Source organism: Saccopteryx bilineata, chromosome 2 (assembly GCF_036850765.1).
Source record: "Saccopteryx bilineata isolate mSacBil1 chromosome 2, mSacBil1_pri_phased_curated, whole genome shotgun sequence".
Taxonomy (NCBI): Eukaryota; Metazoa; Chordata; class Mammalia; order Chiroptera; family Emballonuridae; genus Saccopteryx; species Saccopteryx bilineata.
The window spans coordinates 333,147,168-333,170,352 of record NC_089491.1 but is presented as its reverse complement, the minus strand read 5'-3'; the positions used below and the strand labels follow the sequence as shown (position 1 = coordinate 333,170,352).

The 23,185-nt window shown below is 56.1% G+C and overlaps 1 protein-coding gene across 9 annotated transcripts; it reads left to right on the top strand.

Annotated features, from left to right (window-relative positions):
• The first annotated feature begins 484 nt into the window (after nucleotides 1-484).
• Nucleotides 485-17,647, top strand: IMPDH1 (inosine monophosphate dehydrogenase 1). Of its 9 annotated transcripts, none has more exons than XM_066262231.1 (16): nucleotides 485-722; nucleotides 3,324-3,414; nucleotides 5,398-5,499; nucleotides 9,865-9,966; nucleotides 10,113-10,187; nucleotides 10,469-10,675; nucleotides 10,808-10,895; nucleotides 11,959-12,158; nucleotides 12,772-12,862; nucleotides 13,084-13,179; nucleotides 14,462-14,605; nucleotides 14,717-14,861; nucleotides 15,297-15,440; nucleotides 15,624-15,707; nucleotides 16,283-16,299; nucleotides 16,911-17,647. In XM_066262231.1, exons 1-16 carry the CDS (start codon nucleotides 580-582, stop codon nucleotides 17,009-17,011), a joined length of 1,830 nt encoding a protein of 609 aa, XP_066118328.1. In that variant the 5' UTR covers nucleotides 485-579; the 3' UTR covers nucleotides 17,012-17,647. The 9 variants fall into 9 exon arrangements, with proteins under 9 accessions (XP_066118328.1, XP_066118331.1, XP_066118332.1 ...); XM_066262233.1 differs by lacking the exon at nucleotides 3,324-3,414 and adding an exon at nucleotides 7,593-7,641 and having other exon boundaries at nucleotides 488-722; nucleotides 5,401-5,499; XM_066262232.1 differs by lacking the exon at nucleotides 3,324-3,414 and adding an exon at nucleotides 7,593-7,641 and having other exon boundaries at nucleotides 488-722.
• The last annotated feature ends 5,538 nt before the right edge of the window (nucleotides 17,648-23,185 follow it).

Sequence of the window (23,185 nt, the reverse complement as noted above, 5' to 3'; positions counted from 1 at the left end):
GCCTGCAGCCTTATCTCTTCCTTCTTCAGGTAGTAGCCGGTAAGAACTGATGAGGAAAATCTACTTTTCCTCCCGTCTAAGGGTGTCTTGTATAGGCAGAGGGTGCACAGGCAAAAGGGAGGTGGGTGGTCCCTGCCTCTGTTGCACTGGCGAGGAAGGTCTGCGGCTGACCGGTAGGAGGCGCTCCAAAGTAACGTGCTAACGTTTGTAACGCGTAGGGGGACCCGCACAAAACACGAGGAAAACCCCGACCCCTGGAGACATTTTGCACTCCTTTCCTATTCTAGTTTTCCTCAGGTTGAACCAGGAGAACCTGGAAGGTCCGGAACGCGGGGAAGCGGCAGAAGTCCCCTCGCCGATTCCTGCATGGGAGAGACCGGCTGAACCACGCATCCGCGTGGAGGGGCGGAGAAGAGCGCTGTGTTCCCTCCCCCGAGCTGCCCCGCCCCCTGAACACAGGCCCCGCCCTTGAGGTCCGGCTCCCTCTCCGACCCCGCTAGGCTGCGCTCACTTCCCAGCGGCGGCTCGGTGGACCTCCAGGCGGAGAGGCTCCTGCCCTCCCGGAGCCGTGGCCTCCGCATGGAGGGGCCGCTCCCGCCACCGCTGCAGGGAGGCAAAGCTGCCGCTGTTCCGGAGCCTGGAACCCGGCAACACCCGGGACACGAGACGGTGGCGCAGCGGTACAGCGCCCGCCTGCTGCAGGCCGGCTACGAGCCCGAGAGGTGACGCCCAGGGCAGAGCGCGCGGGGCGCATCCGGGGAGGGCGCGGCGGCTCCGGGAACCCGGCGGCGCTGCGGGGGAGGGAGGGGCAGAGCCCACCACCCTTGCCCTCTTACCGCCTCAACCTCTAACTACCTAAAACCAGGCTCGGACGCCGCGCACCCAGCTTTGGCTGGGGCATGCAGGCGGGCACTGTGAAAAAGGTTTGGTGCTGCGTTGCACCGGGGAGCAGATCGGAAAAACACTCCCTAAAATCTTAGCCTTAGATCAGACTTCTACTACACACCCGACGACACCTGGTCCAAGTGGTTTTGACTCCAGAGGTTCGAGCAGTGCTTGTTGGAGTCCCTGTCCAACTTTGCTTACTCCTCCTTAGCGGTGTCCTCCTGGAACTATCTTCAGAGCCTTCTTACTTGCAGGTGTAGGTTAGGTGTCCAGATGGATGACCTCAGAGCTCGGTGCGGACCCTATCCCCTCCTCACCATTCACTGAAGTCTGATGAGGCTGCCAGAGCAGCTCACCTCAGGGTCTCTTCTAAGAACCAAGACCCACTCCTACCTTTAGTCTGCTGGGGTCTGTAAGGGTCACTGGAGGAAGAGTGGGTGTTGAGCTGGGCCCCAGGGGACTGGCTGAAAATGAGACAGTGGCTAATCTCTGGATTGTATCACAGCTTGAAATGCAATCCCACTGTCCTTCCGGTCCAGAGGATTTGGACTTCTTTCTCTGCCCCATCTGTTGGTGCTCAGCGGCTTGGAGAGGTGACCTGGAAGCTGAGTTTTTGTGGGCTTTTTTTTGGGGGGAGGGGGACTGGGGTAATTAGCCCTGCAGCTCTGCACAGGGGCTGGCTGATTATGTAAGAACTTTTAACAGTTTAAGGGGCTGCTGGGTGGAGCCTGCTTCCCTCCACCCCACCCCAGGTTGTCTCTCTAGAATTGATTTAGATTTGGGCAGCCCTCTTTCCTACCCTTCTAGAAATCCAGCTACGGGGACTCAGAGTGCAGGGTGATAGGGAGAGGCCGCAGGAGGTGAGGGAGTGGGCTGGAGCACCTGGGGCTTGATGGAGGCAGTGCCTTGGCAAGAGCAGTTATTGCCAAAGTATCATTTCAGAGCTCAGACCAGGCTTTCTCTGCACCCAAGGGTCATCCCCACCTCACACCAGGCTCCAGAGAGCCTGTATAAAATCTGAGCTCCCATTCCACCCCCCAAAAACCCTGAGCCTCAGGCAGGTGGTGTAATGAGATTCAAAAGCTGCTGGCTAGACCTCCATCTGCTGGCTTAGAGCTGTGGGAAGAGGACAGGGTTCCATGAGAAAGAAGTCCTGGGTTTGAAGTCAGAGTTATTGCTCTCTGGCTTGTACTTGGGCAAGCCATGTCCCCTGTCCCATCTCAACTATCAGTGTTGCTATTGCCATTCCCCCTCCCCCTCACACACAACACACCCAATCCTTTCCTAAAAAATGTTTTGAAATCTTGTCCATTCAAACAACCCAGAACAGATAAAGACCTCTGGGCTCTTCGCATGGACCTGGGCGCCCAGCTAGGATACCAGTTCCCTGCTACCCCAAGAAGGGGCTGGAAGGGGCTTAGGCCTGTTGTCCTGTCCTGCTGCCCTCACAGCTGCTAGGTGGGGAGTCTCAGGGGACCAAGAGCCCTTCCTTGGGCGGAGGAGGCCCACTGGTTGGGGCCTCCTCCCCATGGAGGAAGCAGCTAGGGAAGATCAGGAAGAGGGAGGAGGAGTGTGTGGGGGGGTGCAGGGGGGGATTAGCAGTCTCTGGAAAAGGACAGCCTAACCCAGGGCCGAGCCCAGCAGCTTAGAGTAATGAGGAGCCCTGACAGGTCAAAGCCAGAGGGGTGTGGGGCAGCAGAGAAGGGGAGTAGGGCTGTGAGATCTGTTGTCACCAGGAAGGGGAGCCTTTCCACAACTCAGCCTAGCAGCCTCCTCCCCTGGGTCCAAGTTCTTGGCTGGGGCACATGTCACTAGAGGTGTTGTCCTTGACTCCAGCCCTTATGGAACACTAAATAGTACTCTAGCCATTTCTGGCCCATGCTTTAGGGGATCCAGAGCAGGCTTCCTTAGAGACCCAGAGACCACTGGACAGCCGGTGCTCTGCCTGCAATGCCATTACCCAGAGTAACTCTGAATGGCCAGGGAGCTTTCTTTAGCTGGTCTCACTATTCTGCCTCTAGGTGACCAGTAAGAGGTCATAGTGCTGGTCCCTTCAGGATAATCCCTTTCCCCTATATGGCATATGCCCTCCAGATGGGTCTATAGGCGTAGAGGAATCAGAAGTGCTCCTATGTGTGCATGGCATACTAGCCTCAGCAGAGAATCCCAGCAGGCCAGCTCCCTTCCTGCCACTGCCAGAGGGCCTTCAGAGGCCCCCAGCAGGATCTCACTTTGGGGGTCCACTGGTGGGGAGGAGAGCTCCACTAGTGGTGGGGGTCTGTGGTGTTCCTACTCCCCACAGTAAGAGGAAAGAGGACACTGTGGAATCTGTGAACCCCTCCAGCATTTCGAGCCTCATAGGCCTCATTGCCCTCACTCTGTGGGAAGCCTTCCCTCCCCTCTGCACACAGATGGAACAGTCTGTGTTTTCCTCACAGGGTCCTGGGGGCATCATTGGGGGAGGCTGGGCATCCCAGGGCGCTTCCAAGGAGCCTCCCCTGGGCCTGGCTGCTGCTACACAGCTTTGAGGTAAACAAACCCAGCCTCCCAGTGCTGGGGAGGGAGGGAGGGAGCACCACAGACAGACACCTTGCCAGGGAGAGGACTGTGTTCTTGCCCAGCCTTTATCTCACCTAACAAGTGAGCTGTGAGGACCACAGGAAGAGGAGGGAGGAAGGGTGAAGTCTGGGTGGGGAATCTACTCTAGCTTTGGTCAGGGAGTGGCATTAGCAGTTATCATCATCTAAGAGGGAGGGTCTGCCCCCTGCCACCCTACCTTCCCCCATGTGAATCAATTTGCTACCTAATCTTACTGCCCCCACGTTGGAATCTAGGTCTTGCTGGGCCTTTAGAAACACTAAACTTCTAGCTTTTGTCCTAGTTTATATGGAGATTTACCTGCCTAAACCAGACCTGTGGTCCTTCCTCTTCTTCCCACCACACTACCCTCTCAAATTAAAACAAACTTCTCCCTCCAGTATCCATAACACTTTCTGAGCTGGGGACAGGGATGCCAGACTGAAATCACTGGACAGGAGTCAGAGGCAGTACCCCCAACTCCTTGCTTTCTGAACTGTAGGTTTTGTCTCTGTAAAGTGGGGAATATCTAACAATTGGCAACTTAGTAGAGTGTATGTGATCATTTATGAAAATGCCTTGTAGCCTGATCGGTGGTGGTGCAGTAGATGGGGTATCAACTTGTGATGCTGAGGTCCCAGGTTTGAAACCCCAAAGTCGCCACTCATCTGGCTCAACTGCAGGTTCACCAGCTTGAGCATGGGGTCACCGGCTTGAACGTGGGATCATAGACATGAACTCATGGTCGCTGGCTTGAGCCCAAAGGTCACTGACTTGAAGCCCAAGATCACTGGCTTGAGCAAGGAGGAGTCACTGACTCAGCTGGAACCCCCCAGTCAAGGCATATATGAGAAGCAATCAATGAGTTGCCCCAACTATGAGTTGATGCTTCTCATCTCTCTCCTTTCTTCCCTCCGTCTCTTTCTCTCTCCCCTTCAAAAAAAAAAAAAAAAAAAAAAAAGGCTTTGTAAATGGCAGAGGGCTTCAATGCCACCCAAAGGTCAGGGAGTGTCATTGTTAAGAGTTAAGAATGCCCTCCCTCTGCCCTGGCTGGGTAGCTCAGTTGGTTCAAGCATCTTCCCAATAGCCAGTGTTGCGGTTTGATCCTTGGTCAGGGCACATACAAGAATCAACCAATGAATGCATAAATAACAACAAATCAGTGGTTTTTTCTTTCCCTCTCCTTTCTTCTCTCTTTCTAAATCAATTTAAAAAAAAGTGCCTTCCCTCTAGGAATGATGTCGGTCTTGGTGGAGGGGCGGGGAAGGACGAGCTACACTGCAAGGAAGGTGCCACCTTCCAAGTCCTGTGTGTTGAGGAGCTGTTGGCCCAGACAGTTCCTCAGGACTCTGGACTCCTGATCAGAGTCTGGGCCTTAGTCTTGCTAAAAGACAAGCCGTGTTATAGGTACCTCTCGGGGCGGGGAGTAGGGCCAGGGGAGACTCAGATCAGTGGAAGCAGAGTAGACCCGAGTGGTCCAGGCAAGGGCAAGCCTGGGGTCGCGCCGCAAGAAGCCTCGGAGGCGGGACCAGCAGCGGCAGAGGGGGCGTGTCCCGGTCTGGCTCAGCGCCCTCCTCCACTGGACCCGCATCCCCTGCCCCAGCCCTGGTACACTGGGCCAGTGTGCCAGTGTAGGCAGCCTAGGGAGTGCGGGAGCGGGTGCGCGCACACACGGTGGCGGCTGGGCCCGGCTCTGCTGGGCCCTTTGTGCAGCGCGGGGCGGAGGCGGTGGACTCCTGGGGGAGGGGCAGGAAGAGAGGGCGGCGCCCTGGGTTCGGGCGGCTGCTGCCGCAGCCCCCGCCCCCGGCCGGCCAGGCCCGCGGCTGCAGCGTGGCCGCGGCGTCAGCGTCAGCAGCAGCAGCAGCAGGAGCAGCAGCCCGAGCTGCAGCGGGGCGGCCCGCGCGGGTGTTTATGTCGGGTCGCGGTGTCTCCCAGCAGCATGGCGGATTACCTGATCAGCGGCGGCACCGGCTACGTGCCCGAGGATGGGCTCACTGCGCAGCAGCTCTTCGCCAACGCCGACGGTCTCACCTACAAGTAAGCGCGGGGGGTCTCGGTCCTACTTGCGAACCAACGCGCCGCGGTCTCCAGACTGCGGCCCTACACGTGCATCGCTCCCCCTCCGGTGACAACTGCGTTCCCTGGCCGGATACGAGCGACTTGGGGTGGAGGAAGAGTGGGGAGGCTGGGCAAGGGAAGGAAGGCGGCCCGTGCCAAAAGCAGACGGATGTAGCACAGCGACATCACGGCCTCTGGGTTCCATGCCCCGTTTCTGGCTAGATCCGGGTCTGGCCTGGCCCCCTCCCCCTCTCGTGGGCAGCTTGGCTTCATGAAGGGGTCTTGGGGCGTGTGAGAACACGGGATGTGGGAGTTATGAAGACTTTTCCCAGACCTTGGTTTAGGACATCCTCACTCTGTCACTCGCAGAGTCACTAGGAGGGCAGAGGGGGTTTGGAGCCCAGCTAAGACATCTGCTTGGGTGATGCCCCAGGAGAGGCCCAGCTGGACAGTGGGATGTCTCCTTTTTTCCATCATCCAGTCCTCTTTCCACTTGTGACATTGCCGGCCCACAGGTTAGCACTAGTGTCTCCGTGAGCATGAGTATTCTGTGACTGCCACCCCCAAGCCCACCCCACCTGGGATTTTGGAAGAGGTTAAGGTCTATCTATTTGCCTCTGGCTTAGTTTGCTTTTCCATGGGCCCTGAGCCAGTTGTCCTGCCCGCTGCAGGCCTGGCTATAGCTCTTCCTCCTGGCTGCAGGACTGTGTCCATGCCAGGAAAGAGCATCAGAACCTGGGACTGGGGCAGCGTGGGGATACTGGACAGCCAGGAGCACCCCTGCCCTGTCTCCTGCCAGTCCCAGTCCTTGCCTGTGAGCGCTCCTGCAGAGCAGGTAGTTTCCCTAGACACCAAGATACCCAGTCACTCCAGAGGAGTGTTTCCTGCCTGCCCGTAGCTGGGATATGGACCAGGTGAGGGGTGTATATATTACCTAGAAAATGCCAAGGGGCCCAGACTCTTACACTTCTTCTCTAGCCTCTAAGAGAGCCACAAAGCTGCTTCGCTCTACAGAAAGAAGAGCTGCCATAGGGCTTGGGTGGTTAAAATGTTTATTTCTTTGGTAGTCTTTGATGAGGGGGGAGAGTATCTCTTTGATATATTTTTCACTGAGGTCTGCGGAGGGAAACTCCCTAGAGAAATTGCTAGGAGTTGATCTTGGCCTGGGGGCAGGTTAAAGACCCAACCCCTCCCCTTCACCTAGTTGCTTTTCCTTCCTGTGCGGAGTGCCTGCTGCTTTGCTTAGTGGGGTGGGGAATGTTCCTGACGTGTGCGGGACATTTGCTTTGGGGTGTGTCTGTTCTGTGATTTCAGGTGGATTGAGCGCAGCAGGGTCCGAGGGCTGTGGTACTGTGCTTACACCTGTGTGGGCCTGCTCTCCCCTTCTGGGTTTGCTGTGACCCTGGCCCACTCCAGTGTTGGCAGCTGCCACACTTTGGCAGGGTTCTGGTCCTACCTGGAAGGCCCCTTCCTCCCCTTTTCCATCTCAGACCCTGACTGTGGTTGCTTCAGCCTAGCTGGGCGAATGCTTACCAATGCACTGTCAGAACATGCCCGGCCAGCCGGTACTCAGCCCCCTGGGGTCCCTTGAGCCGTTCTGAAACCTGTGTGATTGAGCAGCCCTGACGCTTGGCTGTGTGCAGCGTGTCCTCGTCTGTGTGGTGTTCATATCATGCTGCACTTCTAAATTGTTCTCAGGTTCATTCCATGTTGACTTACTGTCCTCCCATCAAGATTGAGAAGTTTTCAAGAGCAGGCACTGTACCTGCAGTATGTGCCATTATGGATGGGAACTTCTCTGTTCCTTGACGAACTCAGCCCTGGAGACAATGAGCATTTTGGGCCAGCTGCCTCGGTGGCGCCCTAGGTCCATAGACCTGCCGCTGCCTTTGGCTGTAGTTCTCTGCGCTGGAGTCAGCAGGATTCCAGTGAGGGGCACTGCCGGAAGGGGCAGCGGGGGCCATAGGGGCTCCAGCCTCTCCCCTCTCCCCATCCCATGCTGCCTCCCCTGGCATGGCAGGCCACTACTTTCAGGGACTCACCCAGCAACACTCACTCTTCTCTCTTCATAGCGACTTCCTGATTCTCCCAGGATTCATAGACTTCATAGCTGATGAGGTGGTGAGTACCTGCTGACCAGAGAGAGAGGGGCTGTGCATTTGGTGGAAGGGGTTGATTTCTTGCTCAAAGGCAGCGTGTGGGAGAGATTTCCTGGGAATGTGGTGGATGTAGCCTTTATTGCTGCCACAGAAGCTGGCCCAGTGCAATGGATTATGCTTAACAGGGCAGAGGCAGCTGTGGGGACTCAGGGTGTCCTGAGTGATGGGCCTGGCCCAGGGCCAGAGTGCCTCTGTTTACTGACAGAGCCTGCCATGAGGTTCAAAAGGCCCTGTAAAGGTTGTGTGTGTGTGTGGCTGCCTTATTACCGTAGACCTGAAGGGGATTAGGTTTTGTCTAAAATGCTGAGCAAGGACATGGTAGAAGCCAGTAAAATTATGGAGAGTTTTTTTAAATATATTTTTAAATTTTTTATTTATTGATTTTAGAGAGAGAAAAGGGACAGAGAGAGAAACATTAATTGGTTCTTTTACTCATTTATGCATTCATGGGTTGATTCTTCTTTGTGCCCTAACTGGGGATTGAACTTGCAACCTCAGTGTATCAAGATGACACTCTAACCAACTGAGCTACCCAGCCAGGGCATATTATGGAGACTCTGAATGGGGTGGATAGACTTGTTCACGGATCCAAATGTACAAGAACTGGCAAGAGGGTTTCCAGAAGTTTGATTTTTGACAAATACAAGGAAGCACAGTGCCTTGCTTGCCAGAGTGGCTCAGCTATAAGCCAAGTAAACGAACAGTACCCTTTACATAACTAACATAGGACACATTTCCAGAATCCATGGGGGGTAGTGCTGATGGATGTAAGTCATTTCACAGAAAAGCTTATTCTGTGATAAATTATTCTGTGATAAATTCACACAGTAAAAATAAATAATAATAATAATAATAATAATAATGTTTCTTTTATCATTGGTATTTACTTGGGTGTGATTCTTATGAAAGACCAGAGAGGAGGGCCTGAGTGTGCCCAGATCACTTATACACTGGGGAAGTGTAGGTCCAGCCTGTGCAGCCATTGCTGAGCCAAACAGATTTTTAGGGGGAAATTTGGGCTATTCTGTGTATTTGCCTTATGACAGCAACCAGGAAGCCTTGTTGGTTCAGCTGTTCAATTTAACAAAGTTTACCAAGCACCCTGGTTTTGTGCCAGACCCTGGGCAGCGTGCTATTAAGGGAGGGGTAGAAAAGATTCCTCCCAGCCATCAAGGGTCTCCTGTCCTGTGGCCTCTGTCCGGAAGGCTGTGGCTCTTCTGTGGTGTGATGGGAGAGGAGAAGGAGGAGTTTTCTAGACTGTGGGGCCAGGGTTCTGAACCCCAGGATCTGTGGATGGACTTTAGGGGCCTATAAATCTCTAAAAATTATATACTTAAACCTGTGTCTGAGTCTTCTGGGGTCTGGTACCCACAGCTGTTGGCCTGAATCTCTTGATCTGGCCCTATGTACGTTCAGAGGAAGGTGCCTCCCAAATGTGTCCTTGCCGCCCTGGCCTCCCCTTGAGCTGTAGTCCCCGAGTCATCCCCTCCCCTGGATTGCCTAAAGACTCCTTCCCAGGCCTTCTCCCTCCCAGTCATCAGCATCTTTGGCAGTCCCTCTGCCTCGGGCCTTGTCACCTAGAATCTATTGTCCACATTGGAGCCTGAGTGACTTCTTTAAAATATAAATCAGATCATGTCTCTCCTCTGCCTGACCCCCCTGGCCCCCAATGGCTTTTCATCTCAGAATCTAGTCTAAACTGCTCCCACTGGCTTTCAAGGCTATGCTTTCTTGCCCTGCCCCTCCCCCACTCTCCCTTTCCTCTATTTCATTCACCTTTTTCTTTCTTAAATGCACCCCAGGAAGACTGGGACTCAGAGTCTGACCTCACGAACAGCTCCCTCTGCCTGGAATGACAATCCCTCAGACTTTGATTGGCTTCTACTTTTCATCTCTCAAGAAAGAGGCTTCCCTGACCACCGCACCCCTCTTCCGGTGGTCACTTTGCCTTCTTGCTTTCCTTCGGAGCCTTTATCCTGACTGAAGTCATTTTGTACATGTGTTTCATGCTTATCTTCTACTTCCAAGTAGAATTTAAATTCTGGAGAGAGAGCAGGGGCCTCATCTGCCTTGTTCACTGCTGAATTCCCAGGCCTGTCGTGATACCGGGTACATGTAGGAGCTCAGTAAATGTTTGCTGAGTGAATGATAAAACTCTTCACCTAGACTGTGCCTCCATCCTCAGGACCTGACTTCAGCTCTGACTCGGAAGATCACACTGAAGACGCCGCTGATCTCCTCCCCCATGGACACTGTGACAGAGGCTGACATGGCCATTGCTATGGCTGTGAGTTGGGCACCGGGGTGGAGATCCCACGTTGAGGGGACTGAATAGGATGGGCTGGCATCAGGAGGAATTGGAAACAGAGGTGGGGCTTGCAGAGTGAGGAGGAGCGGGCCCCTGGTGCTGACCATGCTTCCGTTCCACCCCAGCTGATGGGCGGTATTGGTTTCATTCACCACAACTGCACTCCGGAGTTCCAGGCCAATGAGGTGCGGAAGGTCAAGGCAAGTACCAGGCTCATTCCCAGAAAGAAAGTGTCACCTGGTGGCCCCCAACTCACAGACCTCTCAACCTCTCTTTCCAGCCCTGCAGGCTGGTGCATTCCTTAGCTGGTTGCTGTGGGGCCTTGTCTGCCCTTCTCCACAATGGGGACACAGGGCCCAGCCCTCACTTCCGCTGGCCCCTTGCCCCATGGAGTCCCTGGCTTCCTGTGGACAGGACACCTTCTGCCCCCCTGTGACCAGGCTGTGCAACACCTCCTTTCCCTCCCCATCTCTGCCCACAGAAATTTGAACAGGGCTTCATCACGGACCCCGTGGTGCTGAGCCCCTCGCACACCGTGGGCGACGTGCTGGAGGCCAAGACTCGGCATGGCTTCTCTGGCATCCCTATCACTGAGATGGGCACCATGGGCAGCAAGCTGGTGGGCATCGTCACTTCCCGAGACATCGACTTCCTCGCAGAGAAGGACCACACCACCCTCCTCAGTGAGGTACCTGTAGGGCGGGGAACGTGTGGCGGGACAGAGTGAGACCCCAGGTGCCTGTGACCAGGGACCAGAGGGAGGTCTGGTTCCCTTCTCTCTCACCTGCCAACCTGCAGGCAAATGTTCCTGGCCCCACAGGTGATGACAACACGGAATGAGCTGGTGGTGGCCCCAGCGGGTGTAACATTGAAAGAGGCAAATGAAATCCTGCAGCGCAGCAAGAAAGGTACCAGGGAGTAGGCAGAAGACTCAAGCCCTCCTCCCCCCCTGCCAGCCAGGATCCCTGTACCCCAGCCCCCTGTTCCTTCACAGCCTTTGCAAGTTATCCCGGCAACCAGACGGGGCCTTGGGGAAGATTTGACTAACCCCAGGCTGGAGCATGATTACTGAGGTCCTCTTCTTGGCTTAGGAAAGCCTGTCCCTTGTTCAGCATCTTCACAGTACTCCTCACCTCCCCCCCCCCCAAAAAAAGACTAGTATTCTGAAATGTTTATCACAAAAAAAGGGCTCTGTAGTCCTATAAGTCTGAAAAATGCTCTTTTCTATATTACTATAAATACACTGGTCACAAAAATTAGGGGATCAGGGGACATGCAGATACTCCAGTACTTTCAGCCTTTTGTATTGTGCATTTTCACCAATGAAATAAAAGTTGGTTTTGCATCTCATTTGCATAATCAAACAACTTTCTTTGACTTGTCATGATGTCCTTGTTTACTTAAAAAAAAATCAAATGCTTCTTTTTTTGTTTCATATTCATTTTTAAATATCCCCTAATATTTGTAAGCAGTATATTTGTACATTAGCTTATTAAAGGCTCTGAGAAGTCCTGCAGTTAAATTTCTTTGACATTAGGGCTATTGACATAGCGTTCATTAGGTCCCTATGGGAGACACTGGGACATGCTTCCCTGGCCCGATCTGGATTATTCTCTGGGGGTAGTATTGTACAGGGCACGTGTTCCTCCCTGCACAACAGCCTCACGTTTGTGCCCTGGTGAGGAGTTTTCAACCACTGTGGCCTGTGGCCCCGCAGGTGAAAGGCTGCCAGTGCTCAGGGATTGCCCACCCCACCCCAGGGCAGGAAGAGCTCCAGGAACCCACCTGGCTGCAAGCTTTCTTTGCTTCCTGTTCCTAGGGAATAGGTGCAGGTCTCTAGGAGCGCTTTCTGGGTGGGTGCTGTCCCCTAGTGGTTGGTTTGGGTACTTCAGTGGAATCTCTGACGTGGTCCACCTCAACCCCCATCCCCCAGAGGCTGCTCCTTCATCTCACTTCTGCCTTCCTCCTCAGGGAAGCTGCCCATTGTCAATGACCGCGACGAGCTGGTGGCCATCATTGCCCGCACTGACCTGAAGAAGAACCGGGACTACCCTCTAGCCTCCAAGGATTCCCACAAGCAACTGCTGTGTGGGGCGGCTGTGGGCACCCGTGAGGATGACAAGTACCGCCTGGACCTGCTTACCCAGGCAGGCACTGATGTCATAGTGCTGGTACGGGCACCGCCCTGGAGCCGGAGTGGGTCAGTAGAGTGGGGGCTTACTTAGGAAGGTCTGGGTTCGCCTCTAATTAAGCCTGGAGCCAGAATGAAGAGTGTCCATGGTACTCTGACCATGCAGACCAACTGTGAGCCCCTCGGAGGGCCTTCTGGGCTGTTTGTCCATTGACCTTAATGGCTACAGCTCACCTTGGAGAAACTCGCTATTGCCAGGCCCTGCGCTAAGACCTTTATGTCTCATTTAACCCAGCCACTCCCTGGGGTACAGTGGCTACACCCCCCATCAGATGAGGGACCGGAAGCTCAAGAGGTTAAGTGCTTCCATTTGGTTAGTGAGTTGGTGGGAACAGGATAGGACCCAGGCAACCTTGCTGTGGGGTCCAGTCCATCAGTGGCTGTGGAAGGGCTTTGTCTGCTTAACCTTTTGGGGGAAAGCAGGCTCTTTTGAGAATGAGCTGAGAGCTGTCTGTTGTCTTCCCAGAAAAAAACAGAGGGAGAGAGAGAGCATTCTCACTACACTTTTCATGTGATTTCAGGAGTTTGGTCCCTCCAGGTCCCCTTCCCCCTTCAGTTGTCATAGCCTGAGTTGTTCTGTCCCCTCCTCTCAGGACTCATCCCAGGGGAACTCTGAGTACCAGATCGCCATGGTGCACTATATCAAGCAGAAGTACCCCCACCTCCAGGTGATTGGGGGGAATGGTGAGTGTGGAGCCCCCTCACCCCTGGCCTTCTTGCCCCCTCACTGTGTAGCTTCCTGTCCGTCAGCATCCCAAGGTGGTGGCATCACCTCTACGTGGGGGCGGGGGGCTGAATAAATGGGCTGTGGTCACTGTAGGAGTGCTAGACGGGGGTCCTGGGGAGCCCCAGGGCAGGGCGGGGGCATCCTCACACTGTTCCTCTTTCCCTGCCATGCCCCCTAGTGGTGACAGCAGCTCAGGCCAAGAATCTGATCGATGCCGGTGTGGATGGGCTGCGTGTGGGCATGGGCTGTGGCTCTATCTGCATCACCCAAGAAGGTGGGTGTCAGAAGACTGACTGCCACTTAGAACATCCCACTGGCCCTGCACAGGCCTCAGGGCCTCACTCTCATCCCACGGTGCATGCCAAGTTCTCTCTGCCAGGCCCCTTCTTGGGATGGTGGGTTCAGGGGTAACACAGGCTCAGACTCCGCCTGTTTGGCCCACAGACTTGGGGGGGCATGTGTAAGATGAGATTTCTGAGAGTTTTAGGTGTGCGCCAACCTGCTTCTCAGATTCTGGTCAAGAAGGCCCAGGTGGAGGCCCAAGGCTGGTATGGCTGCTTCTCTGGGGTGCTTGTTGGAAGCTTACTCAGGGTTTAGATTAGCTTTGTGACAAGGCAGACACTTAAGACATGGAGGCAGCATGTCCTTGAATGTCTAAGGACATGTACCTTATCACCATGTGATGACAGCGAGGGAGAGGGTTCCACTCAGTCACAAAGCCTTGTGCAGGGCAGATTCCCAAACACGCAGAGGGGGAGAGGGGGACCCTGACATGTGTCCCCGTGTGGATAAGGCCTGCTCCCTGGATACTGATGTCTGACTGGTGGGTCCTTGCTTGGCCTGCAGGGATGGATCTGGCCCCTCTAGTGAGGGTCATTTCTACAACACAGATATCATTTTGGGCTTCTCTGCTTAAAACCTCTCCCTTTTTGACCTTTAGAGCCTATGCTTTTAAGTTTCTACCCTTCACCTTAATTGACCACCATGGTGAAACGTGGGCCTTCCGCTCAGTCACTTAACAATATCAGTCAAGCATCTGCTATGTGTCAGGCACTGTTCTAAACCTTGGGAAGCAATAGGCACAAAGCATCCCCTCTGAAGAAGACCTCTTCCCTACTTTACCTGGCTTAGCATCCCTCCCCAGAGTAGTGCTGGTTCATTAGAATTCCCACTTGAAGCCTCATGCTTAAGGACTTTGCACAATTAAACAAATGCAAGACAATATCCCAAAGGAGACCATGGCTACCCAAGTCTAGTAACAGGCTTTCCAGATGAAAGCCTTAAAGGGGAACTTGTATGAAGAGAGGTGGGCCTGGGGACCACCAGGCCCGAGGGCACCAGTGTGGAGGGCGCAATACTCTGAAGGCCAGTACCAAACCGTCCTCCATCAGAATTCCCCATAGCACTGTCATGGGTGGGGTGTTCTGGGTCCCCAGGGTGACAATCACCCAAGTGTTACTGGCTGCCACCCATCTTGTGCTCCCGAAACATCATCCAGCCCTGTGCCTGGCCCCTCTGTTGCCATTGATATCTCTGTCTTGTGTCCCCTCCCACAGTGATGGCCTGTGGTCGGCCTCAGGGTACTGCTGTGTATAAGGTGGCTGAGTACGCCCGGCGCTTTGGGGTACCAGTCATAGCTGACGGTGGCATCCAGACCGTGGGGCATGTGGTTAAGGCCCTGGCCCTTGGAGCATCCACAGGTGAGGGTGTTTGCTGGGGATTGGCCAGACTGGTGGGGGGCTGGGAGCTGGGCAGGGGCAGTAGGAGGCCTGTGGGCTAGAGCCACTGACCCCGCCCCTCCCCCACCACAGTGATGATGGGCTCCCTGCTCGCTGCCACCACGGAGGCCCCAGGTGAGTACTTCTTCTCAGATGGGGTGAGGCTCAAGAAGTACAGGGGCATGGGCTCCTTGGATGCCATGGAGAAGAGCAGCAGCAGCCAGAAGCGATACTTCAGGTGCCCTTCCCTGAGCCCCTGACCCCAGGCACATCCGCCCATAGCCCTTCAAGGGTCCTCCCATACTCTTCAAGGGTCCGCCCATAGCCCTTCAAGGGTCCGCCCATAGCCCTTCAAGGGTCCGCCCATACCCTTCAAGGGTCCGCCCATAGCCCTTCAAGGGTCCGCCCATAGCCCTTCAAGGGTCCGCCCATACCCTTCAAGGGCCCGCCCATACCCTTCAAGGGTCTGCCCAAAGCCCTTCAAGGGTCTGCACAAGCTCTTGGCTTCCCAGGATCATACCGAATCTCCACATTATACTTTTGGAAAGTGGGCGTGGCTGCTTTGGGGGTGGTCCTTCTGAGTGGCAGCCCCTGTGTTGGTGCCCTTGAGAAGTGGGGTGGGGTCCCTGAGACATGGGCTGCCTGGCTCAGTCTCTGTGTGCCCTCCATGCAGTGAGGGGGATAAGGTGAAGATCGCACAGGGTGTCTCAGGCTCCATCCAGGACAAAGGCTCCATTCAGAAGTTCGTGCCCTACCTCATAGCGGGAATCCAGCATGGCTGCCAGGACATCGGTGCCCGGAGCCTGTCTGTCCTGCGGTGAGTGCTGTGATATGGGGTCGGGGTGGTGTAGCGAAGGGGGGGGTATGGGGGGGTGCAGGGGGCACCTGGGAGGCACTCAGCCACCTCCATCTCTGCTTCCTTCCTCTCTCTCTTTCTCTTCCCCTCCCTCCCCTGTGCCCTTGGTGCCCTGACCTGCTCCCCCAACCGACTGGCCTGCAGGTCCATGATGTACTCAGGAGAGCTCAAGTTTGAGAAGCGGACCATGTCGGCTCAGATTGAGGGTGGCGTTCACGGTCTACACTCGTAAGTGGGGTGGCCTCCTCGCCCCAGCTGGCTGGCACTGGGTCGGGCAGGTGGGGCTGTGGTTCAGAGCCTGCGCTGAGGTTCAGGGGCCCCATGGACTGCGGGCAACAGGGATGGTGCCCCCTGCTGGTGCAGGATGTCCCCATCACTCTCTGCTACAGGCCCTGCCCACCCTTGAACCCTGTTCTTTTTGCCCCTAGGTGGGCAGGCCTGTTCCTACCCCTTGGGCATCTTCCTGAGCAGGACAAGAGAGTGGCCGATAGTCCTTCCTAGGCTCCCGGTCTGTTGCTTCCTTAGAAGCTTGCTGGCTGGTGGCAGGAGCTGGCAGTGTTGGGCACTCCTGCCGGTGGCAGCCCCAGGCAGGCAGGTGTAGGCTGGGGCACAAGCCCTCAGGCAGGCGGGGAGAAGGGCAGAGAGGCAGGCGGCAGGGCCAGCGCTGGGGCAACTACGGGTGGGGGCAGTGTTAGTTGGCAGCAGTGGTAGCAGGCATGTGGCCCCACCTGTTCTAGAGAGCCTGTCCCCCAGGCATAGGCGGGCATCTAACCTGTGTCTCTTTCTGCCCCACCCTCCCGTAGCTATACCTATCTGCCGTGTAAGTAACCGCGCTGCCCGGGCCAAGCGTAGAGTAGAGCAGGGGCACTTTGGGTGGGACTTGGGCTGGGGGTGGGGTAGGGGCATTGTATCGGGGGTGTCATCATGGGGCAGGGACGCCAGGACTAGCACCGTGGTGGGGGCAGCCCGCAGTGGCCCCTCCTCCGGCAGAAGCATCCCCTTGTGGCATACAGAGAGATGTTCCTGACCACAGGCCTGAGGCTGCTCTGTCTTGGACTGGACCCAGTGACCACAGGGGCTGAGGCTACTTATGCAGGGGTGAGGTAGAGACTGGGGCAGCCGAGGTTCAGCTTGGTCTGAGCTCGCTCTGTGAGGATGAGCCATGCCTTCCTGAGCTGGCTCTCCACCCTGGCACTGAGGACAGTCCACTCAGCTGTGGCTGTGGCCAGGAGCGTGGCTGTCTCTGGTCCTGGGAGGACAGAGGCATAGGGCCTGCTCTTCTCCCCCCATGGCTGAGAGGCAGGGCTTTGCGGTTCACTGCCTCTCCTGCACCTGGGGCCACCTGGCACCTGCAGGCCTGGGCAAGGGAGTCTGGGAAGGGAGCAGGTGCCACATGCCCACTTTCAGTTCCCTCTTGCCTTGTCCCCGCAGTTACGAGAAGCGGCTGTACTGAGGACGGTGATGGAGGCCGAGGTGGCGGAGGGGGTGCGCCCCAGGGTCCCCCATTAGGCACAGCCTCCGTCCATAACTGAGCAGCCCACAGATTTGCACTACGGGTTCCCCAGCTCCTTTCAGGAGAGAGAAGGGGAGGCCCTGAGGGTCTGTGGCCCCTCCCTGGGCACCTCCCGCAGAGTCAGGACTTCCCGGGGCCTGCCCGCCCTGGGGGCCCCACCAGGCCCCCCTGTCTTCAGTCCCCCTGAGCCCACCAGCCTGGGCTCTCAGGCCCTGTGCCTGCCTCAGGTCTCTCCCTGCAGCCTGCTCCGGCCTGGCTCCCTCCCCTGGGGCAGGTGGCCCCTCCTGGCTTCCCCTGTAGGGTACCTCCCTCCCCCCCCAACCCAGAAATGGTGCTCTCCCGGCCCTGCCTCTGGCCCCTGCCTGGGCTGCTGCCCCCTCAGCCACGGGCACTTCTGGGCTCCTGACCTAGGCCAGAGGGAGGTCTCTGCCCCCTTCCCCTGGGCCTAGGCGACCTGCTCCTCAGGCCTCTCCCTGTCCCCTGTCCTGGGGAGGAGGCAGTCTGTCTTTCTTGACTCATCCCCAGTTGTACCATGCCTGCCCTCTCCTCTCAGCTGCAGTCGAAGGCTTTAACTTTGCACACTTTGGGTCACAGTTACGTCATTGTATATTAAATAATCTGAATAAATCAAGAGGTCACAAAGCCTCTCCCATCCTGTCTTGGTCCCTTGTCCACTGGGCAGCTGGCCCCATCCTGGTGTGTGAGCTGGGTAGCCCAGAGCCCCATTAGTCGGGCCTTGGCGGGTGGGGGGCAGACCTGGCCTCCCTGGGAAGGGGATGAGGGCGCTGCGGTGCCCCAGGGGCTGCTGGGGCAGGTGGGCCACGTGGTGGGAAGCCTCCCAGACCTGTCAGCTGGCCAGCAGCATGTGCAGGGGGGCAGTGCTGGACAGGGGATCATCGGAGGCTTCACTCCTGCTGCCACAAAGCACCTACCACAGCCTCATAATGCCAGGCGGCACAGCCGGCACACGTGGAACCAAAGCATGGCTGTGAGCACCTGGCCTAGGGCCTCGGTCTCATCAGCTGACACACCTGTGGGCACTAAGTAGAGGGGGGTAGTGCCCCTTATTCATGTGCGGCTCCAGCCCCACCTCCCAGCCTCAAACCCCTCCTGCAGGGACAGCCCTGGCGCATGGGCTGCTGAACTCCCCGAGAGCTGGGGGTCCTAGGACGTTCACACTGTCCCCCTCTGCCTCTGTTGTTGTAGTTGGGCAGTGGTCACACAGCTGTCCCTGCTTGGGGCAGAAGCGAGGAAGATGTCCTGGGACGCTCTGGTGTTGGGAATAAACAGGAGCAGAAGTGTTCGTAGTGAGGGGTGGATACTCTCGTGGCTGCAGGGATGGTGGCCTCAGCCCACACCTGGCGTGCCATGCCATGCCATCTCCTGCCCTCCCCCAGGTCCTTCTGAAGAGCCACTCGGAGTGGGGCCAACCTTTCACTGTGGCACCGTCCAGCTTTGGGGCACCATCAGGAAAGAGAAGGAAAGAGCTGGACGGCAGGGCTGTTGGTGGGCTCAGAGCTGGTTCAACAACTGCTCCAGGAGTGGTTGCAAAGTGACTGGTCCATTGAGTCCCTGGAGGCCTGGTGCCCTGGAGCCTGTGGCCTCTGTGAACTCCTAACGTCCAGCGTGACCCAGCGGGGTGGGAGAAGGCTACGCAGAGACCAGGGCATGGTAAAAGATGAGAGGAGATGGACCAAAATGAAACCACACCAGGGCATGGTAAAAGATGAGAGGAGATGGACCAAAATGAAACCACATTTCATGGTTTGTCATGCACATTGGTTTACCAAAACCCCACAGGAAGCAGCTTGACCTACCACTGAGAATGGGAAAGATCTAAGGGTTTTGAGAGAATTGCCGCGTCACTCTGCATCAAGAGTGTGAGTGGTTCCAAGGGAGAATTTTCCTTTTGAACTAGACCTAATTGGTCAATTAGAGCTGACCAATGGAATGGTTTACCTTACAACGATGACCTTCCAGTAAGTTCGGGTATGTTAGCATTAGCTTGGCCCTTCCAGAGGAAGCTCCTCTCTGACCTCAGGGGAAGTTTTGACATAGTGATCCTCAAACTTCAGTGTGTGTAGAGTCCCCTGGAGAGCTAAGACAAGCCCAGAGGCCAGGCTCCTGGAGTGGGATGGGGTCTGGGCCTGTGAATTGTCCCCAGCCTCGGGTGAGTCCAACGGTTACCAAAGTTGGAGAATTACTTGTTTAGAGGAAGTTCACACATACGTGAGTTCTGAGGCTCTTTCCAAAGCATGTGCCCTGAGAAAAGAATTTCAGATGACAGCACTCACATCATGGCTCATTGTGGGGATTATGTGAGAGCTTACGGGTGCTCAGGACATGAGTCTTACATGTCCTGTCTGCCCCTCACCTCCGCCACGGAGAACAGGAGCCGGAGATGAGTGGGTGCCAGCCTGGACCCAAACAACATGCTCCCTCTGGGTGTAAATGCAGCCATAGTGGAGGAGGCCCAGGTGGGACAGAGGGTAGGAAGGCCATGTCAGGTGGACATTCAGAGGCAGTCCAGAGTCACATCTGGGATAGATGCAGATCATAGCCCCGATGGTCAGCACAGCATGTCCACTTGGGGTTCATCCTGGTTTGTAAGGCCCTGGTGCCCTCTCACCCTCACCCTGGCACACTCACCCAGCACTGAGCAGACCAGACTGCCCAGGCTGTTAAAGATGTGGCCCTGCAGGAGCCAGGTCACGCTCAGGTCCTGGCTCGTGAGCAGTGGTGTCTGGGCCGAAGTGTAGCCACCCCGGGAGAGGGCAGGCAGCTGGCCAGAGCCCAGGCCAAGCGATGCCAGCACCCTCTCCACCTGCCCCAGGAAATGGCTCTGCCCATTTTTGTTGTTTGTGTTAGCTCTCCACGCCAGCATGGCCAAGTCGCAGGCCAGATAGAGCTGTAGGTCCCTGGCTTGCGGGAGCAGGAGGAGCAGGAGCAGGGCCCAGAGGACCCTGGGAGGCGGGACCTGCAGTGCAGGTGGAGCGGGAGGGCCCTGGCTGCCACACATGGAGGACAGGTGTACGAAGAGTGTCGGGAGCCCTTTACCTCGGCCCTCACTTTTCCTTCCACACCTTCAGGTCGAAACAGCGCTCTCAGACAGCATGGCCAGGTAGCTAGGAAGGGCCGGACTAGTCCTCTGAGCGGAGCCCCAACCCCAGCCTCTTTGGGTCCTCTCCTGCTTTACACAAGGCTCCCCTTTTCTACAGGGTTGTGAACCAATCCTATCTACCTCATCCCACCTCACCCCCAGCATCCCTCTGCCTTCAGCTGAGGAGACTTTGGAGGCAGGCCACCTGTCACAGGGTAAAGCATGTAGCTCTCCGTAACCCCTCTCAGGCCCCAGTCCCACAAGCCTGCTCCCCACACCCACTGTCCTCGGGCAAGGCCCCTTACCTGAAGGCTGTGGGAGTCACCTCTAGGGTCCTTTACTGTCCAGCTCAGCTCGGGGAGGTGGAGACCATGGGTTTGGGTCTGGGACCAGTGGAGACTTGGGTCCCCAGCCTCCTGCTCTACCCCCTCTTAAACCTACTGGCCACAATAGCCTCTAGGTGCCTGGCTCCCAAGTCAGCTATGCCCCAGCTCAGCTACAGTCAGGGTGGAGGCATCTGAATAACAAGGTACAGTGCAGTAATAGCCCAAGACAGATAGAGGCCAGCCTTTCCCTGTCCATGTGCCTCAGTTTCTCTACCTGTGATCCTATCGGGGGAAAGAGGAGCAACCCCCTCCCCAGCCCTGCTCCAGGCTTCCCAGCAGCTTCCTGTCTGTGACTGCACACACCAGCTGCTCCATGCCACCCTTCACCTTTCAGGGCTGGGCTCAGGGTGCCACGGCCGGCGAGCCGGCAGGAGACCTGGGCTCCCGCAGCCTCCGCTTCTCCCAGACTCCTTTTGAGGCAGATGCTCCAACAAGCTGTCAAGGTGGCTGAGAAGGTTCTCCCCAGGGAAGAAAAGGGAAGTCAGGGCCAGGGACACCAGCGGGGCAGAGCAGTTGGGAGGGAGGAGGGAGCCAGAGGGGATGTTGTGTAAGGACCTTGCTGTGACCCCACACGTCGCTCCTGCCCCCAACTTTAACCTCCTCCTTTCCACTGCTCCTTCCCTGTGGAGAGCAGGCTAGTGGGGAAGAAAATGCGTGTTTACACTGCGGACTCTGAGCTTCAGGAGATCAATTAAGGGGAAGGGGCTTCCTTCAGACCTCACACTACCAGAAGTCCTCCTGCTCCTGTGTCCTTGGTCCTTCTATAGGGAAGGACACGGCTTCCACCCCTCCCTGTGGTCTGTGGTGCTTCCAATTCCTTTCCATACCCCTGGTCCCTGGGAAAATCTAGGGACACAAAGAAAAGAAGTGTCTTCTATGATGGAGAGATTTGGAGGAGAACAGGGGCGGGGGCGGGGGCAGAGGGTGTTCCTGCTCTGGACCTGGGACTCCCAGGTCTGGGTTCTTTAGGAGCCGTGTGGCATTGAATCCAGCAGGTGGCGCCAAGACTCATCGACGTGTGGGACCCCAGGGAACGGGAGTGGGGCAGTTTCCTAGGCAACAGGCAGCCGTTTTAAAAGCCCTGCCCTTGGCAACCATTCCTTGATTGCCCGCGTCCATAGTACAATAAGGCTTCTGAAGAACAGGGGAGACATAGGGGTAAAATAATCGAATCTGGAGAAACAAGAGAGGCTGGCTGGGGGTGGGGACGGGAGTCTGAAAGACTTGTTCTCTGCTGTCATGTATTACCGAGCGCCAGTCACTGATGGGTGCGGCTTAGCCTCAGCGACCCTATAAGGCAGTAGCACGTATTCCTTTATTAGGGTGGGGATGCGAGCCTGCGAGAGAGAGTGACTTCTCAAGTCACAGCTGGTAAGAGGTGGAGCCGATGAGGGGGCTGGACCTACCTACATGTCCTCCCTCTGTCCACTTCACTCCACCTCCTGGTGGGTGTGACGTGTCCAAACCTCCAAGGGGCAGAGGGCAAGGCCTGTTGGGAGACTGAGAGCAGCGGGCCGTGGATCAGAGACAAAACCGATCCTCCCTTTCCCTCATGGCTCCCCTTGCCCTGCCTATGTGGGGCGTCCTCTGCTCAGGCTCCCCTCTGTCGTAGGACCACTGGGTGGGAGGGGAGGGGACTTAGGCATTCTGGATGTTAAGTGAACCTTCTAGAGAAATGAAGGACAGGAGAGCTCTCCAAGAGGGACACCAAGCGGCAGCCCTATTCTGGGGAGAAGCAGGAAACGATTCCATTTCACCAGTTGTGTGAGGAGAAAGCCAGCTTCAACTGGGTCAAGGGACGGTGCTTGGAGGATTCAGATTCAGCCCGGAGACCTAATCTTCTCTCACTCCCTTGTGATTACATCGCCTCGCTTACTCCATATCTACCAGAATCTCATGCTGAATGCAACCATCACTGAACTTCCTTTTTATTTCTCTTTTTAATTTTATTTATTGATTGACTTTAGAAAGAGAGAAAAACATCAATTTGTTGTTTCACTTGTTTATGCATTTGTTGGTTGATTCTTGTATGTGCCCTGACTGGGGATAGAACCTGCAACCTCGGCGTATCAACACTGAACTTGTGACTCCCTGTTTTAGCTTGGATTTTCCAGAGAAACAAAACCAATAGGAGATATAAATATATATGTGTATACATAGTATATGAATATATGAAGTAGAGGCTATTATCATCCTCCTTTCCAGAGGTGAACACAGGCTCAGAGATGCCAAGTGATTTGCCCAAGGTTGCCCAGCCACTTGACCACGGAGAGGAGATTGTGACCCCACCACTCCCTCTCTAACCCTAAAGTTCTTACTTCTTCCACTTTCCCAGGGGAGAGCCCAGGGTCAGAGAAGGAAAAAGAAGAGAGGATGAGTGTGCCTCCTGCCCAGCAGGAGAGAACTAGCGCAGGATTGAGCTGGCAGGGAACCTGGGTGACTTGGCACCTGGCCAGCCCCTGCTGGCCTCCTCCCTCTACTCGTGTGGCCTTTGCAGCCCCGGGGCTGATTGGGCTCCCTCCCCTGGCACCAGCCTCCTTTGCCACACCCCCACCCTCGCCTGGGGCCTGGCTACACAGGGATCCCTTTCTGGCCCAGTGAGGCATGTAAGCCCGGGCTGACAGGCGTCCGGATGCCAGGGCAGCTGCGCTGGCCAAGGGTGAGGTCACGGGCTGAGCACTCTGTGTGCCTCTGTTCACAGGCTTAC

What these genes read in the sequence shown, in the direction of transcription:
- IMPDH1 (XM_066262231.1), top strand. Translation starts at nt 580, where the DNA reads ATGGAGGGGCCGCTCCCGCCACCGCTGCAGGGAGGCAAAGCTGCCGCT. An exon ending in GCCGGCTACGAGCCCGAGAG is followed by an intron (nt 723 to 3,323) that starts GTGACGCCCAGG and finishes TTTTCCTCACAG; the next exon opens with GGTCCTGGGGGCATCATTGG. An exon ending in ACACCACCCTCCTCAGTGAG is followed by an intron (nt 10,676 to 10,807) that starts GTACCTGTAGGG and finishes CTGGCCCCACAG; the next exon opens with GTGATGACAACACGGAATGA.